We start from the raw sequence: 18,748 nt of genomic DNA, 5'->3' as shown, positions 1-18,748 counted from the left end.
TTGCACCATCAGTCGAGGTCTGTGATGAAGATGAACATTGGTTGAAACCATGCACCACAGAGCCAGAAAGTGTAAATCCTGCTTTTTGTAAAATAGCCTTTATTTTTGAAGTGGCTAGTTTAGATACAAAGAGTCTTCAAGAAGTTAGCTGGTATTAACTGCTTGCTCTTCAGAGAGCATTATGAATGCCCAACCCCTTGAGAAGATCAAATGTGTAAATCGGCAGCCCAGAACTAAAGGTCACCCCTGGGGTGTGGGGGGAATATCTTTTCCATGTTTATTCGCTAGAGTCAAGGACAATGGGAGCAGATACTCAGGCTTTTAAAAGGCTGGCAATAATTCTGCAGTCTGCTTCCCTGTTGTTTATTTTCTGATTTTATCTTTTGGCAATGGTTTTGTTGTGTAGCCCTCTGTCCCAAGCTAAACCATCCCAACACACAGCATCAGCATCACAGCTTTCTGCACTGAGCCACGCTGGTCACAAAAGCAGGTCACCGGTTAGAAGTATACGGAGAGGAGAGAGGAGGATTGAGAGAAACATAAGTAACCTCAGAAGCAGCAGGGCAGTAACAAGAAAAAGGATAACTATGGGAAACCAGAAAAGAAAATAGAAAAAAATACATACAAAAATTAAGAGCAAAATGAGCAACAGGAGCAGCAAAAAGAAAGTGAGAATAAACAGGAAAGGGAAGAGGAGAAGCAGGAACAAGACAGAGTAAGAGATAAGGGAAAGCATGGATCAAACACGAAACTAGTCCTGAAATAGTCTGAGCTCTAATACGTGCTACACAAGAAGTTCTCTGTTCAGGCTCAAAGTTAAGAGATAAGTATATAAATAATTTGTCCAGTTGTCTCAGGAGAGGAGGAAGAGAACAGGAGGAGCTGGGACAGATTTTTCTTTTGAGTAATCTCTAATCTCTTTTACCCAAAAAGCTATCCCTCTGAATTCAGCAAGACAATAGATGGGGCCACAGCCTGAAGCACCATCTATTTATTTTTTTTCTCTTTAACTTCAACTTTAAGGATCTCTCCCTCTCCTGCTCTGGGGGATGGAGACATACTAATGATCAGAGACTCGTTAGTGGTTCCTCTGTGCATAACTGCAGGCGGTTTAGGCTTAGTGTCTGCATTTGGATCTTCCTTTTGTGCAGGGGGTGCAGATGAGGGCACAGGCTCCACAGGTTTCTTCTCCTTTTGTTCAGGATTATTCTCTGCTTCAGCTTGAGTTTCCTAGATACAAGAAGTTAAATGTTTCCCAGTGCTGTGGAAGACGTTCAGACTAGAAGTACTATTTTGTATATGCACTAGAAAGGCACAGCATGGATACTGTGATTAGTGGTATACAATATATGTAAATTTGTATTTAGATGCTGAAAATCAGCTTCTCAATTAAAAATTCAGTTTCAGAATCAGAATGTCAACATAAAACCTAGAAAAAGCTTGTGGCTGGTGATAGTATCTGCTTCTTATTAATACAGCAGGATGAAACAGGCACGTTTTGAGGCAGAGAACCCTGCCTTAGGTCTTGCCTTCTTTTATGTACTTACGCTAGTATAGAAAGAAAAAGTGTTATGTAAATCTTGACGTATTGCCCAGTGCCCCAGTTCCTTGGTCAAGCCTATTTGCTATTAAGTTCACAAATACACATTAAATTGAGCAATGTTTCTGCTCTAATCATAATGTTGTAGTCATTTGTCTAAGCAGAGTTCTTTATTTAACTTTAAAAAAATAAATAAAAACACTGCCAGTTCAGCTATAAAGACAGAAAAGAATTCTGCCACCTTTGGGTAAATATGTAGAACTGAGCAGGTTCTTATTAACATTTACATTTCTCAAAACAGAGTATAATGTGGGAATTATTTTTCATCACCTGAAATAACAGTTTTTTCATAAGTGCAATATATTAAGAGATTTAAGTGGTTTTAGCTGTATGGGATAAACTTTAAATTTTGTCTACAGGATTTGTGACAGCCAAAGATCTGACTTTCAATTGGCTAGTACACTGTGTGCTTGAGTCAGCTGGATCAGGTTACTGTGTTAGGATATTTCTGTATTTACTATTGTTTACATAAAATTAGAAGATCGGATGCCCTTATTTTATCCTTATTTTCTTTGAGGATTTTTGTTTGCTTGCTTTTTTCCTTGCTTTTTCTATGCTATTGTTTGCTCTGCTCTGCATAGAGTCCAGGTCCAGGAAGATTTGAGCTAAATTTTAGAATTAGAGTTTACAGAGGCTCGGTACAGTGATTATATCTCAGCTACTGGGAGGTTTTGCACTGATTGCAGTAAGGCTATATTTTCATCTACTCTTTTTACCCATGCCATCCCAGTATCTTTCCTATTTCCCTCTTCAGCACCTGGAATTATCTGCTCTATTTTCTGCGGCATTACCTGAATGTCTTGTTCTCTCTTCAGCTGCAGCAGCTTAGCAAGGCCTTCTTTTCCTTTACCTCCAAGCATCGCTTTAAACAATTTTGGAGTTTCCTGTTTCTGCCCAAACAGACCAGCCAAGCCCCGGGGTTGTTGTACTGGTGGTCCTGGAGCAGGTTTCCCCTTCTCCTTCAGCAGCACCCTGGAGAAATTAAGGAAAAACACACAGTGGTGCTGTGACACTGAGCAAAGTTCCCGTAAAACTAAAAAATCTGTTAACTCTTTGAGCAATTTTTTTTTTGTCCCAGGTCCAGTGGCAAGAGCAAAGATAGAAAGGGTAATGGTTTTACCCTAGGCTCTGGAAGAGTTGTAGGCTACTGCTGTAATTTAGTGATAGAATCATAGAATCATTTAGATTGGAAAAGACCTTTAAGATCATCGAGTCTGACTGTAAACCTCACACTGCCAAGTCCCCCCATAAACTGTGTCCCTGGGCGCCACATCTACACATCTTTTAAATACCTTCTGGGATGATGACTCAACAACTTCCCTTGAGAACATTTTTGGTGAAGAAATTTTTCCTAGTAACCAATCTAAACCTCCCCTGGCGTAACTTCAGGCCATTCCCTCTTGTCCTTTTGTGTGCTGACTGAGAAAAGAGACTGACTCCCACCTTTCAGGTAGTTGTAGAGAGCGCTAAGGTCTCCCTTCAGCTGCCTTTCCTCCAGGCTAAGCAACCCCAGCTCCCTCAGCCGCTCCTCATCAGACCTGTGCTCCAGACCCTTCACCAGCTTCGTTGCCCTTCTCTGGACCCGCTCCAGCACCTCAATGTCCTTCTTGTGGTGAGGGGCCCAAAACTGAACACAGGATTCAAGGTATGGCCTCACCAGTGCTGAGTACAGGGGCACAATCACTTCCCTAGTCCTGCTGGCCACACTATTGCTGATGCAGGCCAGGATGCCGTTGGCCTTCTTGGCCACCTGGGCACGCTGCTGGCTCATGTTCAGCCGGCTGCCGACCAACCACCCCAGGTCCTTTTCCACCAGGCAGCTTTCCAGCCACTCTTCCCCAAGCCTGTAGCATTGCAGGGGGTTGTTGTGACCAAAGTGCAGGACCCAGCACTGAGCCTTGCTGGATCTCATACAATTGCTCTCAACCCGTCGATCCAGCCTATACAGATTCCTCTGTAGAGCCTTCATGCCCTCAAGCAGATCAACACTCCCTCCCAACTTGGTGTCATCTGCAAACTTTCTGAGGGTGCACTTGATCCTCTCATCCAGATCATTGGTAAAGATATTAAATCCCATAATACTATAATTTTCTGCAACATCTTGTACTTTGTGATTCTGGGAGTTTCAGAAGTGAAGATTTTACTTTTTTTAAGTTTTATTGTCGTGAATTTAGAAAGTACAGTTCAGCAGCTTGCATGGGTTTATTGTGTAAAGACCACGCAGGGACTATCAGGCAGGTGATAATAAACAAACTTTTTGCTTGAATAACTCCTTTGAGGTTGTTTCAAGGAGACATTTAAAGGTGTGGAAGGGCCAATGCAATCCTAGAGAGAACTCTAATGTAAACCTTCCAGGTTAAGGGAACTGATAACTTGATTCCAAAACTGAACATCACTGCAATCTTTATCAAAATAGTGCACAAATCTCCTGTTGGTACCGAGTTTTTCTAGAGACATGGCTGACCATTCAATAGAGCACGGGAGTTTTGGAAGAACGAGTGGTTGCCTACACAGGTGAGCAGAATACATGGCTTCTAGCACAGGGCAGGTACTGCATCTCTTTAAAATTAAACAGACATCCTGTGTCTAGGCTGATACCTAGAGAGGGCTTTGGGCCTAAATGGAGCTGCAGATATGAAGGATGGATGATTATTTCCATCTATCTGGAGGCCATCTAGAGGAAGTAGAATTTAATGGCTTGGCAGGATATGATTAGGGTGGGCAAGAAAGCAGAAGAAGATAGTGTGGGACAGAGAGACAGGAATAACAAGTAATGATGGTTGTACAACTGTTTAGAAAGAAGCTGGAGAAAAGTCAGGAAGGATAAATGCTGGGGACCATAAGTCAGTGGATTTGTTCCACCTTTCTACCCGTTGATGCTGGTTATGAAAATTGGACAGTCAGCCCATTCTGTGTCTAGGTTCCTTGTTCCTCAGGGGCATGATGATTCTCAGGATACTGTTGTTTGATAACCAGGGCTGTTGAAACATGCTGAATTAACCATCTGCTAGCACTTCCACTAGACCAAATGTCACTCCTGTGCTATGTTTAGTCAACTCTGGTGGAATTTAAAGTCTGGGAGCACCTTTCCAACCTTTGATAGCAATGCAAAGCAACAGCTGAGAACAGTAAGAGTGCTGAAGTATACTAATAATGACAAAATGTTTCATGTATTTGGACCTTTTACAAGGTAGCAAGGTATTAATTTTATCATAATTTTATGACAAAATCTGACAATATTTTGCCCTTTGAAAGCTGAGGAAATGGCTACAGCCAAAGCAAGATGGAACAAAATGCACACCGTTCAGACCTGTGCACTCCCGTCTTATCAGGCCTTAATTTAAATCCATTCCTAACTACTGCTTAAGATTTTGGAAATGCATACACATCTGTGGGTACACTGAAGTGCATCTATGTTGAATTAGTTGCAGGTGTTCGGTTGTGTCTTTGAAAACCTTCTCCTTAACTGACATCTGTTCTGCAGTTTCTTTCTTGACTATGTAAGGAGTCCTAATATGCAGCTCTGTCTCCTAGTTGATTTGTTACCTTAAATAGAATGGAGAAGGCAACTACATTTAGGGCTTCATTCTGCTTACCACATTTCCACAAGTCTTGGGATCCCTGCCGAGACAATGGCTTCCACTAAAAACTACCAGGCAAATCTGACTTCTAAATAAAAATGTGTTTACATCTGTTACTCTTCCAAGAAAGGAAAGCAAATCTGTCTAGAAGCTACAACTGTCCATTCTGCAGCTGAATGATCTAATTTAAAAACTGTTACTAGGACATACTTTGCTTTCTTCATGAGAAGTTTTTCTGAGTCAGGATAATGCACCAAGATTTCATTGAGTGTTTTCTTGTCGAGAATGAAAAGGTTGGCAAAACCATGAGCCACTACGTTGGCAGTCCTTCGATTTCCTCCACCCGCAGCTAACAGGCTGGAATGAAAATAAACATCGTCAGTCACATTGTTACTTGCCTTAGTGAGGAATCTCTTTGCTGGTGGTTCTCCATTAAAGTCATCATAAAGCTCACTTACGTACCCAGCTGTTGTATCTTATGTTCTATAAAGGCCCTTTGCAGCTGGGATTAGAAATATCTTCTTGAATAAAGAAGACAACTTGTTACTACTGGTCAGGTATGTAGATGCTAAGGACCATGAAAGATCTTGCTAGGTAGAGATGTATCTCCCAAGAGACACCCACTGCAAGGACTGCATCTGTTTTCTTCATCATTCCTCATGTGAAATTGGCATTTCCTCAATTTTATTGTTGAAAATTATTTACATCAGAAGTAGAGCAGCACAAGTCTGTTATTATTGAAAGAGTTATTTACAATGAATGAATGATTCTCCAAGAATTTTAATTTTCATGAGCGAATAACTTCTGTGGGGCTCTGGTTTTCAGTTTTCTCACATACCACATCTCACATTTGAATGTTGGCAAGTTGAATGACATAGATTAGGAAGGTCTTTCAAGCTGACAGTTACAAATGTGTCTTCCAGAAAAAGAAGGCTATTTTGTTTTGAAAATCAGGCACTAGACCAGTTTAGCAAGCAGCACTTGGCCATAGGAAGGATATCCATATAAAAATTAGATGTTTTACCAATAAAAATTAAATTTTTCATCTTGCATTAAGCAAATGAAGTGAAGATACTTCACTTTTCAGCTGTGGTGATAAGCAAGAGAAGTTGCATTTTGCTCTTAGTACTAAAATTTCTTTATCACTGTATTCAAGGACATCTGCCCTAAAAGTTTGTCCCTTAAATGTTTCCCGTAAGTTAATATTTTTAGAGAATATTTAATAATTTCTAAGTTTAAAAGTTATTAATAAAGGATAGTCTGGACCTCATAAAGCATGAATTAATACTTATCTAAATATTAATTGAGGGTATATAAATATTAGTGTTAATATTAAATGTATTTATAGAACATATTTATAAATGTTAGATCATACAGATAATATATTTGATTTATAAAAGATAGTCTGAGACCTCTGCAATTGTGTGAACAAGGCCATTTTTACACACACAGTGTTTTCCTGCAACCCAAGATAGCAATCAATATATGAACTCAAGGTGCAAATGCAGTGTATTGTCTTCTTTTTAAACAATTTTGTACAGTTCCTCAGATAGAATAAAACTATTTGCACAATAAGAAAAGCAGCTAAAGAAAATTGCAAACAGCTTTTGAGTTCTGATGAATCACTTCTCAGTAAGTCATTGAACAGTCATTTTCAGGCTTTCCTAGCAGCAAGCTCATTTTGTTGAGGCAGACTGGGACTAAAGAGATCAGCTTTTTCATTACGGTGATGATGTGAGGTGAATTTTGCAAGTAAGGCAGTCCTTGCTCAAAGAGAATGACTAGGGACAGTATTACAGACTTATGATTGAATCTGTTTTAGCTAATGTGCCAAGAGTTACATGATAGACCAAATTTTTTAAAAGTAACTACGGTTGCCTTGCAATGGTCCTTGATACTGTAATATCTATATTAATAGAGACTTTTTCTTTTTTAATCTTACATTTTTTACTCTAGGCGTTAGCCTGCAATTCTGTAATATTACTATGAGATGATAACTTTGGAATTCTTTTGCTAGCAAATTTAATTTAGAGGTGTGAAGTTGTCAAAGTGATGACTCAGCTTATCTATTTTCTTTTAATAACATCTCTGTAGGAAGCTGCTGTTCATTGAATTTAGCAAATTGATCCAGGGAATGGCATGCGTATCAGCTGAATGTGCAGGCTTGTGGCAGCTCAGCTTAGCACTTATGTGCATATGGAGAGAACTGGTAAGGCAGGAAAGGGAAATCAGTCTGGATCTTGCTTCTGAGCAGGATGTCAAACACCAAAGGGCAGAGCTCATTGAAAAGCAGCAGCTGCCACTTTGTGAGGAATCCTGGGCCAAGTGGAAATTGTAATCTTTCACAAAGCTAAATACTCCCTTTAGTTTTGATTTTTTAAAAGAAAAGTTAAAGTTACAAAACAGCCGAAAGGCTAAGCTGAGACCAAACATTTAGAGACCATCCTGTCAAAAATTTACATATAATGGAGAAATGTTTTAACTTTCCAGAATTACCATGTTCTAATGGGAGATTGTTCTAGTGAAATAACAGTAAATGGATGAATGAGGACACCTGGCTTAAAGTGTATAATTCTCTGGGCTAATGAAGTAATGCATTATAGTTCAATTTCTCAGTTGTCAGTGCAGACAGGCTCTCATTAAGGCAGCAGTCTGTTTGCCTCTGGTTTTGAGATTATTTTGCTTCCCCAAACTGATATTATCTATACAGGAAAGTAGTAATGAGGGTAAGATGTTAACTGGAAGGCAACTCCTATTACTTAATCTGTTTCTGTAGTAATTTTCAAGGATGAAATTGACAAAGGATTTGTTTGAACATTAGTCTTGCATTGGCCTTGTAGTATGATTCAGGGAAATTTTTTGAACTAAACATATTTTGTTTTCTTCAACTCCTTTACCTTCAGGGAATTTTTAGGCATAATTTTCATGCATTTTGAACAGAGTGAGATTAAATAGCAAATGTGTTATAAATCTTGTAGTTAAACCAGCTGGAATGAAGCTGACATATTTCTCTAAACAAATCTTGAATCAGAAATCAGAAGGAAATCAGTCTGATATCAGGTGATTACCATGCTATGAATACTAAGGGGAAAACTTGGATGTGCTAAATTAAACAATATTTCATCCATTAAAGAATATTTTTTTCATTTGCTTCTGCTGTACAGTATTCAGAAGACCTTGACAAAACTTATATAGAGAGGTGCTATGCAAACTCATTATTTTCTAACACTTCACTGCAACGAAGAGGATAAATCTCCACCAATACACTTAACGCTTCATGTCCTTGCTTTTCTTCAATTTTGGAGATGTCTGCAAGGTACTGTGTATTTTCTCCTCAAGATTATCGACTGTCTGATGTTCATATACAAATTATGTGTCTGAACGAGTATGCTGCTGCAGTAAGTCAATGATGAATAAAACAAGACTAGAAGCGTAGGGTTATAGCATTGCTGAGGGTTTTACTGGCCATATTGGCAATTTTGTGAGCAACACATACTGGGAAATGAATCTTTAAAGGCTGTTGTGTAGTTCTTACATGGAAACAAGTGCTCACCTTTATTAGATCAAAATCCCTTCCTTGATTTAAAACCAATCAATATAATTTCTCAGTTTAAAAAATAAAGTCCTCGCTCCAAATGCAAGACTGATAAATAATTGAAAGCTATGTGTGTGTTACATATCTGGGCTGCTGTAGCTTTTTCTTTTTATCTTTTCAGTGCCCAGCCCCTACTGAAAACCAGTTCTTTCTCAGCCTTTCCACGTAACTAACAATACAGTATTCTGTTTTGAGGCTTTGCTCGGGTATTTTATTGTCACACAGAGAAATACCTTTCAAATAACCTTCTCTCAAAAAACTGACATAATTTCACTTTCCCACTCAATGACGAAGGTCTGTATCTGTGGGATATATCAGGTGGTTTCCAGTTGTGGTCTAAGCAAGTTCTGTATGCACATCACTGGATAAATGGGAATGTTTCCCCTACCACAAAGGGAGAGACACAAGTAGAAGATAAATGTAAACCTGGCACAGAGCTGATTGCTGCTTTTCAAAAGGCAGATTAAAGCTACCAGCAAGAGGATTAACAATAACAGGAAGGCAGCTGGAAGAAATCAAGGATCTAGTTTATCACATGCAGCAGCACATGTGTTTTATTACTTTTCCTCAGGCCAGCCTCAGCAGGGGATGAAGTGCCTAAAAATCTAGTACTTGGCTGGCTAATTGGTGAACACGGAACATAAGAGTTAATGGATTTTGCATAACAACCATGTGGAGAATATGAAAAACATTTGTAGCCACCTGAGAAAAATTGTCTCCTTCAGATAGATGCAAAAATCTGGTCTGTCAGCCTTTTCTTGTTTTGTATGCTCTTAAACAAATGCATTTTCAAATGTGGATGCATGATTTTTGGCAACTTAATCCCTACTTCAGCTCGTAAATGAACCAGTCTTATTATTTTAGATTTTTCATCTCCTTTGTTGAAAATTAATTATAATTTTTACCATCTGCTGTGTAAGGGCACCTAGTCTCACTATGCAGGCAATAAAATGGATTTGCTCTTGCTGTGTTGCAGACCTCAAAACAGGAAGTTGTGTTATATTTTTTAAATGCTGAAGGAGAAATCCCTCTGTATATCCCTGTGTACATTGCCAAAAACACTGGTCTCAGCTCTTGCGGGATTAATCTCTGATGCTTCACGTAGATTTTCCTTCACTGACCTGCATCTCCTTGCTCAGTGTCCTCTTGGTTGATCCCCCAGCTCTCTAGCTTCCCATGGTAGCTGTCATGCTTACCACAGAGAAGTTAAACAACCGTTATTTGATCAGTTCTAAAGTGTTAAAAATAGCAATGGACCTACCTGATCTCCCCAAATACAGCACCTGCTCTTAGTGTAACGAGGACTTTTGTACCATCAGGACCTCCAAGGACTTGAACTTCACCCTGTTTGATGATGTACATCTCTCTGCCAATCTCTCCCTGGGAACACAAACACATATAGATCTCATGTTTTAGCAGGACAGTGGTTTTTTGTTAGTAATCTGACAAACTCTTCTTTAAATGTCTTTCCCCTTTCTTATAAAAAGGTTTAGTGGTATTATAGAGAAATAAATGTTTGTACTACTTTTCCTAGCACTGAGAATAAGTGCAAGGATTGTCTCTGGCAGATATAGTTGTGGTGTGGGACAATATTTAAATAGGAGTAAGACTATCTAGCCCAGCTTGGAAGAAGAAGACTAGGTAATAACCTGGATTGTAGCAGCCATTTCCATCGGCTGTTCTGGTGGAAACTAAAGTACTTCAGCAGCTTATTTAATAACAAAGAAGTGCAAAAAACCCCTATGCTTCATGGTCTAAAAAGCTTCAGTTTTCACACTACTATTTCTAATCATCACTTAGGTAATCTAAAAGGAAATAAGAATAAACAATCATTCAAAACTTTGTCTACTTTTCTATAAATCACTGGATGGCTTAAGAGATTATTGGTTTATTTATTATCCTCCACATGATCTTCTAGGATTCAAAGCATGACGTCAGCATATACAATAAAAAGTAGTCAAACTGGAGAAATATAATGGACTTCACAAACATGACCATAACAGTCTTCACAACATTTCAGTAAGACAGGCAAATACATATTTTTCCACTCATGGAGCTGGAGTAATTGAGGGAAAACATTAAAAAAAAAATGGGTTTTGCACTTCCTGTCTCTTCATTTGTACCTCCAAGCCTGCATGTCGGAGCCTCCTCGGTAAAGTACGATGAGGCCAACGCGCATCCAAGGAGGAGGTAGTTCCAACAGGTTTTTATTCCCTGCTACATGTTACAGCATTAATAGGATGTGGTTGTTGGCCACATAGTAGATCTACACAAATGAGAGGCCTTTTAGCTCAGTATCAACCTGGAAGAGATTGATATTTCCATTTCTCATAATCCATCCTTGTTGAGAACTGTTTGCATCTGACTGCAGTATCAAGACCTTGAATCTGCTAGTGTCATTTGTTATCTCTGTTGTGGCAGAGTCGCAGCCACAGTCTAAGATCCTTTCATGATGTGCATTTTACAAGCAAACGCACCAAACTACTCTTCCACCCTTCCTAGCCAACAGTAATGCTGGGATCAGCCTTTGAAGGGACACACCTGATCCTTCGGTGCATTCACAAGTGTTGAACTTCTTACACTGTCGAGTCAGTGGGACTAGCTCAGCATTTGGGAAGAGGATCATATGCTTAACACTTGGAGGGAGCAGGACCTTAGTGAACATGCTGGACCAGAACTGCTAACGGCAAGTTAAGGGGTTCTGTTGGTCACTTCTGGGTGTGGTGTGAACTGTGGGTCAATTGCCAGAACAATGACAGTGCTGACACTTCACCTTCCCCATGCTTTAATTACATCCAGCACTGCCTGTAAGTGTGTGTACATGCCTTCTGACGTGGGCTCACTTGGTCAGCCGCTGAGCTATCTACCTGTGTTACTACAAGGCTCAAAGGTGTGAGTGAAGGTAGAGCAAGATCAGATCCTGCTGTGAGGAGCGCTATGGGATGCAGTGTGTTTTCTACATTTTTGGATAATTCCACTTGAGAGTTTCTGAATACACAAATGAATCAGATGCAGAACATCATAGATTGAGATCTGTAGGCTAGGTTTGTATGTATCTATGTATAAATAATTAAGTTTGCTCCATTTTAAATTTTAGAACTTCATAATGCGTCATTAGATAAGCCATATTGACATTAAGTACTTTCCCATATTACTGTAATTTTATGTTTGATAATATAAGTAATAAAATACATATTGTCTTGTTCTAGGTTGAAACTTGAGACCACATTTGTGATTATTACACAGAGTACCTTAATTACTTTTATGCTATCTAGTTCACTCAGGATTAATTTTATTTAAAGGATGCTGTTGACCAATACCTGAACTCTTTTTCTAAAATATATATTACAATTATTCTTTGAAAGAGACAACAATGCTCACCTTTTTGCAGACAAAGTCACCAGGTAAATAGACAATGGATTTCAACCTTAGCAGCATGTCATATATCATCTGGGTATCACACCCCTGTTAAAATAGTTAAAATTGATTGTTCTATTATTTCAGTAACGCAAGTGGTTATTAGTGCTTACACTGGGCAGCGAAACCCAACAACACATGAATGATCCAGGGATTCATAAGTGGAATTCAAACTCAGATCAGCTTTTAGAGCAGAGAAAAGACTGAAGGAATTATGATTTCAGGTATTTAGGAAGTTCCATTTTGGTTGAACTTCTGTTCATTTTTTACAAAGTAACCTTCTGAACATGTAAATTTGCTGTGGAAGCTCAGTTAGTGCTATGTTCAGAGCTTTATGGGTCTCTTGTTGGTTTTTTGTTTTTAAATGATCCAGGGGAAAAAAAACCCAGATCATGCCCCCATCCCTGAAGGCATTCAAGGCCAGGCTGGATGGGGCCCTGGGCAGCCTGCTCTGGTGGTTGGCAACCCTGCCCACAGCAGGGGGGTTGGAACTAGATGATCTTTAAGGTCCTTTTCAACCCCTATGTCAAATGTTGGTACGAACCTATGAAGTCCATGTCTTCAGTACGTGTGGCAGAAACTGTGCAGATATGTAATGTTTATACAGGGATATCATGTGATTTTTTTGCAATTATCCTTACAAACGAGTGTTACGGTCACTGTATGTTGATACTAATTCTAAAAATGCACTGTCTCCTGGTTTTGTTGGCAAAAAATCTAATCTTAAGTACCACATTTAAATTGTATCTCTGGAAACCTATCATGATAACAAAGAGGAAGCTCCTTTGCACAAAAAATTACCAAAAAGTAGCATTCACTACATCAAAGCTTGGCTTTGTCCTGACATGTCTCCACTGACTGAAATATTTCTTAGACCTATTTTGCCGTGCATATTAACAAACATGTTCTTAAGTGTCGTAAGATGCACAAAGCAAGGTTTCTATCTCAGAAATACCACCCATTTCTGCATTCTCCTGTCAAACTACTTGCTTTGAATAAGTCAACTTTATTGACAATGGCAAAGTTCACATCAATTGCAATGGCTAATTGCATTTTGGTTGGCATCTGCTCCAGTAATTCTGACTCATCTGTAAAAGAAAAAAAAAAAAAAAAAGGCAAACTCTGTTAGTTAGAAAATATAAAAGAAGAATCAAAGAATGTCCATAAAAATTAACATTGTACAGAAAATTAACTTAATGGAGCTATTCTAGCATTTATGATTTCAAATGACAGAGCTGCTAATATGCTTTTACTAAGATATTGTAATTTAATTTACATATCTTGTCTAAAGTTATAACCAGAATATTATATAAATTACTAGAATTTCTGAAGTGGTAAGTGTCATATTGCTTTGGAGTTCTTTTTCTTTTCTAAAGTAAATTGATTACCCTCCTCTTACTTCTTACATGCAATTCAGAAAAGGAGGAATGTGAATTTCGCCCTTTATCTGTATCTATAAAACCACTCTTACTTGGAGTTGCAACATAACTGGAACTGGAAAGCCTTACCCAGCATTCCTTGAGAGTCCCATGTGTATTCATACCAGGTTCGCACACGATTTTGGACCACTTTTGGAATAGAATAAGTGTTCATATAGGAGACAGTGTTGTCCATACTGGAACGGTAGTAGTTCTGTCCTGCTGTAGCTGCTCCAATTACATCTCTCATCTGTTGTTGATAACACATTTGAATATCTTTTCAACAACATATAAAAAAAAATAAACACTTATAAAAAGAATAAAACACTTATAATCAATCACTGATTGATTATACATTCAGGTGCATGTTTTGAATAGGTGCTTCATCTGCTTTTTCAGAACCATTACAGATTTAGTCTAATTGTGTTGGAAAGTCTATGTTTGTGATTTTAAAGGAATAATTTGTGGGTTTTCGGGTATTTTTCTCATATTTCTGGACATCGATGAAAAATATAGATAATCCATAATAAAGCTACTGTGCATTTGGTGTGCAATGCAAGTCAGAAGCGAAGGAAATTGGGCTAAATTTCTCTAACAACATCAGCTGGCACCACTGGAATTAGGATCCTGCCACTGTTTAAATGGTTAAGAGAGTCTAGATCAGTCCTAAAAATGCACTTTGAGCTGAAAGGTGACCTTGGAGATTTTAGTGCAGAAACATCATTTAACATTCCAAAACAAATGTAATTTAGCTTTTAGAAAGTGGGTGAGTTAATGTTCATAGATATTCCTTCTTCAAAAACATAACTATATAGAGATGTTTCTAGTAGAATGGCTTCATATTGCAATAGCTGAAGATGAGTGTTCCAGTGGTCTGAATTCTGCTTTTTATTACAGAGGTGAAATTGATTGCAGTAGGAATAACAATTTTTAGGCAAGTGTGCTAAATCAGGAATAACTCAGTAAAGAGCTCTTTGTAAACAGGAATTATAACAAACTGCAATGAAGCTATTTGTGTGTTAAGATTTAAGGTTTGAGTCTGCAAATTACTCTACTGGTTACAAAAACTAATCTACAGAATCTTCTTGGGGAATGGTGCTTTCATTGACAGTTATATTAATTTAGGAAAGAATTACAAGTATGCAAACTCTGAATTTTAATCCAATATACTTGAATTCAATAGTTTCCCAAAAGAAATATTTTATATAAACTATCTTGGTTTATTTTTGGTAATTCTTATTTACAGATTAATTTTAAATCCTATGAGCAATAGTCTGTTTCATGACCGTTATCTCTTCCTGCACTTCTAAACAGCAAGAGTCACATGGAATTTTTCATTGTTTGAACTTTTCAAATGCTGCATTCAAAATAAAAATTAAATATCAGTTTTCATCTTTATTTTTGCATCGTAATTCTTCCAATAACAAGCGTGTACAAATCAAAAGGTCTGGAATGATTTCTACAGGAATCTGATAAAACACATTCTCACATAGGAACCATGGCATTTGTTTTTCTGTAGCAAGGTATTTTAAAACCTCTGGATCTGAAGCCCAAGTTTAATATTTACAAGCAGAAATATTTCAGTTATATTCATTTGGAAATATAACTGATTTGCTGTGCTATGGACTTTTTTTTTTTTTTCTCCTGCCAAATGAGAGCCAAGAGAAAAAGAAAACAGTTGATTTTCGAGTTAACAAATATAATGTCATTTAGAGAAGAGAGCAGAATTCTAGTTTGACAAAAATAATGGGAATTCCATTCGCAGTGTTCTATTGGCAGTAGTATAAGCATGACTTATTCAATAATTTAACCATATTAGTATCACACCTACAATTATCATTTTCCTGTCAGATTTAACAGTATAATGTGAATGTCAAAGAACTGTCCCCTTGGCTGTGAGGAAGAAAAAATGGATTATACATAGTTTCAAGAATCATCTGTGTCCTGCAAAGTCTTGGCTTTAAATCAACTTGTGTGCAAAAAGGCTACAAAACTGGGAACCGATTAAACACATGTATTTGTCAGAAGAACAAGTGTGGATGACAGTTAAATAGAGGGACATTCAGATGGAAGCTAAACTTTTTCCCAGAACTAAACTCCATTAAATTGAATATATTATCGCTACATTGCAGTAATTTGAACGTATCTAGTTATTGATTTTTTGATGTACCTGACCAATTAAGCTGGAGAAGACAAAGACACCCAGGAAAAAATTCAGCAGTTGAAAAACTATCTCAAACAGAGTATGTGGTTCTGGAAGGCCACCGATGGTGATTAATGTACGAACCGCCCAGTAGTAACACCTCAGATACCTGTGGATACAGACAGCACATTTGTTATTGACTGTAGGTACTTATGTGTTTGAAGTTAAGCTTAGATCAGCCTAAGCTGGGCCTTTCAGTGATGCTTTTCAGTCCAAAAGACCTCAGCATTTCTTATAAAGGTTTATGACTTTACAAAGGTGTGGTGGGTTAGCCCTTGGCTCGGGGCCAAGCCACACACACCCGCTCACACCGTTCCCGCCCCCACCCAATGATAGGGGAGAGAATAAAAGGGTTAACTTTAACCCACGACAAAAGGATAGTTATGTAAATCATGTTTAGCTGAATGTTCTCACTGACAGCAAAATAAGACTATATGGGAAATGCAGTGGTTACTTACTCTTCTCCTGTAACTCTGTGCAGCATTCATTACAGGACACTTCTGTGACAAATTGCTGAGGTGGACATTACAGTGTTAGGATGCTGCTAGTGAAGATGCCATGATGTTAAAAGCAGTGGAAAAGTGTTAGAGACTTCCCAGAGTTTATCTGTATCACACTAGATGCACACACATCTGAACTCTCTTCCATGGCTTCACTCAATGACACCAGTGTGAACCCTTATGGTGGGCACGACAAATGCAGTGTTGTCCTCCTTGGGTCCATTCATTTTCCTACCCTTTAACCATGATGATCTTCCTCCCCCTCTGCTTCTGAGCACCTTACATTAGCTCTGCCTCCTGGGTTATGTCAAACAGAAGTTACATGTTTCCACAAGCTGTGTGTTAATCCAGTTTCTCCAAACCACTTTTTCAGCACTGAAACTTTGACTCCTGCAATAACTTCTCCAGGTGCTGGCCTCTACTACCCCTTCTGTCACCTTAACAAACACTTCCTGGCCTTCTTCGCTGCTTTCCCTCATGCCTGAGAAGAGCTGTCTATCAGTCGCTACAAAACCACCTTGTTAACACCCTTCAAGACTTTTCTCAGAACTCTCTTGATCCAGAAGCCCAATATAGCACTCAGCAATGGTCAGTCCCTAAGACTCTGCTTCAAAGCATGGCTTATATTGACTTCTTCCCTGTGTCTGTCTGCTGCTTTCACTTCTCATACCTTTATTGTGAACTCTTTGGCCAAAGACTTTTTCTTCTGTTTGTACAGCCCTCTTTATACAGCCTTGTGCACGACGCAGAACAGGCTGTTTTCATTCAGAGTCCTTAAGTCAAATAATTCATTGATTATCTGCCATCATTTCAATTTTCCTCATTAGGGATACAAAATGAACAGCTGGATTACACAAGTATAATACTTTAAGTTGCGTGAAGAAAAAAATCATCATCTACACATGCTTCCAGCAAAGTATGCATTAAGTGGTAGCTTTTTCTTAGACTTCTGTAGCATAAATAAATAGTAAGAAAAAGCCTCAGATCTGGTTTGGTAGAATTGCAGATTTAAGCATCAAATGATGTCTCTAGCTTGTCTGAGGGGAATTATCATATAAAGCATATTAATGTCATTTACATTTGCCATAACTGAGAATGCTGTAGTGCTTGGAACATGTATAATTTATGAATACAAAAGTAAATAAATTTACATTACTTCTGTGCTAGTTACTATAGGAAACAAAAGTAATTAATCACCTCCCTCCCCTCCAATGGCCTTGGATGCCAAGCTTGCTAAGTCCACCATGATAGACAACATAATCTTCATTCTGGGAATGTCTACAAAAAATGAAAGCAGCTCCTCAAAGGAATTTAGGAGTCACATTCTTCTTTGCAGTGTTGTAAATCCAAAACGTGAGAGATTTTTTTCAGATCTGCCCACCCCTTTCTGAAGATATAGCTAATACAGTATATTCTGTAATTTTACTTCAAAAGAAACTTTCTACTGGAAGAGTCACATGATATTCACTATCTTTTAGGCACAGGTTTTATATTTTCTCCATTTATGCATTTTATTGTTTTTCTTTCAATCTGAAATGAAAGTTACACTGTTGAAATATAAAGCAGCGCTTCTTTTTTTTTTTTTTTTTTTTTTTTTTCCCTAAGAAGGGGAGAAATGAGATTGTAAATTTTGTTTAAGGAAAGCCAGAAAAAACAGACTCCTATTTCAACAGTATTAACAGCTCTGCTTCCTACTAGCTAGTGTCTGGAAACCATCATTGCTCACCATATGGCTTACTAGCCTGCTATGAAATTACTGTTGAAGCAAACAACACGAGACAAGAAAGGGATTTTCTCTCTGCACAACATAGAGAGTATGTTTATCCTTCAGGCAATCAGACTACTAGGTTTTTCCCTAAAATAAGTCCTAGGTATGAAAACATTCAGAAACACTGCAAATAAGATACCTTGTAATATTATGCCAATAGAAATATCTTTTTCATGAAAGTCCATTTCAGAATGCGCTAAGCTTCTTACACAGTTTTGGTTAATACGAGTAAATCAAATCTTTGTGCATGTGGCTCTCAGATTGTTAGGTGCTATTCACACGTTCATTTCATACCTCTTTTTCTTGAGCGATTTATTCGTCAGGTGGCTGTAGGGGTGATGATCTCAGACAGAATGGTATAAACTACAAAGCTTTTATCTAAAAGGTACGGCTGCCAGTAGCAGGTGTGAAAGCATTAGGTGTGACAGGAGTTGAGCTGCATTCCCAGATTGTCTGGAGGCACAAAACTGCCTCTGTATAGCAAGCACGGGGAGTGTGACATGTTAGACTTATTGCAAGTGCAATGTATAGCTGATACTCGTGAGACACCTTTTAAGATATGCCAGTCTTACTGTGCATTTGGCACTGCATACCAAAGGAGTAGAATTGTTCTGGGCACGTACAGTGACCGTTGTCTGGGTCTTCCAGACATCCACTAAGTCTGTG

General features: G+C 38.3%; 1 protein-coding gene across 1 annotated transcript in view; it reads right to left on the bottom strand.

Moving 5' to 3' along the window:
* Positions 1-987: 987 nt before the first annotated feature.
* Positions 988-18,748, bottom strand: part of CNGB3 (cyclic nucleotide gated channel beta 3) — a gene marked incomplete at its 5' end in the record, with an annotated part of 63,426 nt that continues 45,665 nt past the window's right edge. Inside the window, 8 exons of the mRNA XM_010081052.1 lie at positions 988-1,230; positions 2,392-2,572; positions 5,392-5,538; positions 10,038-10,156; positions 12,158-12,241; positions 13,184-13,281; positions 13,702-13,861; positions 15,782-15,923. Coding sequence (XP_010079354.1) covers positions 988-1,230; positions 2,392-2,572; positions 5,392-5,538; positions 10,038-10,156; positions 12,158-12,241; positions 13,184-13,281; positions 13,702-13,861; positions 15,782-15,923 — 1,174 coding nt within the window. The remainder of the gene's footprint in view (positions 1,231-2,391; positions 2,573-5,391; positions 5,539-10,037; positions 10,157-12,157; positions 12,242-13,183; positions 13,282-13,701; positions 13,862-15,781; positions 15,924-18,748) is intronic.

Source organism: Pterocles gutturalis, unplaced genomic scaffold, assembly GCF_000699245.1.
Source record: "Pterocles gutturalis isolate BGI_N339 unplaced genomic scaffold, ASM69924v1 scaffold17456, whole genome shotgun sequence".
Classification (NCBI taxonomy): Eukaryota; Metazoa; Chordata; class Aves; order Pterocliformes; family Pteroclidae; genus Pterocles; species Pterocles gutturalis.
This window is presented reverse-complemented; position numbering and strand designations above follow the sequence as displayed.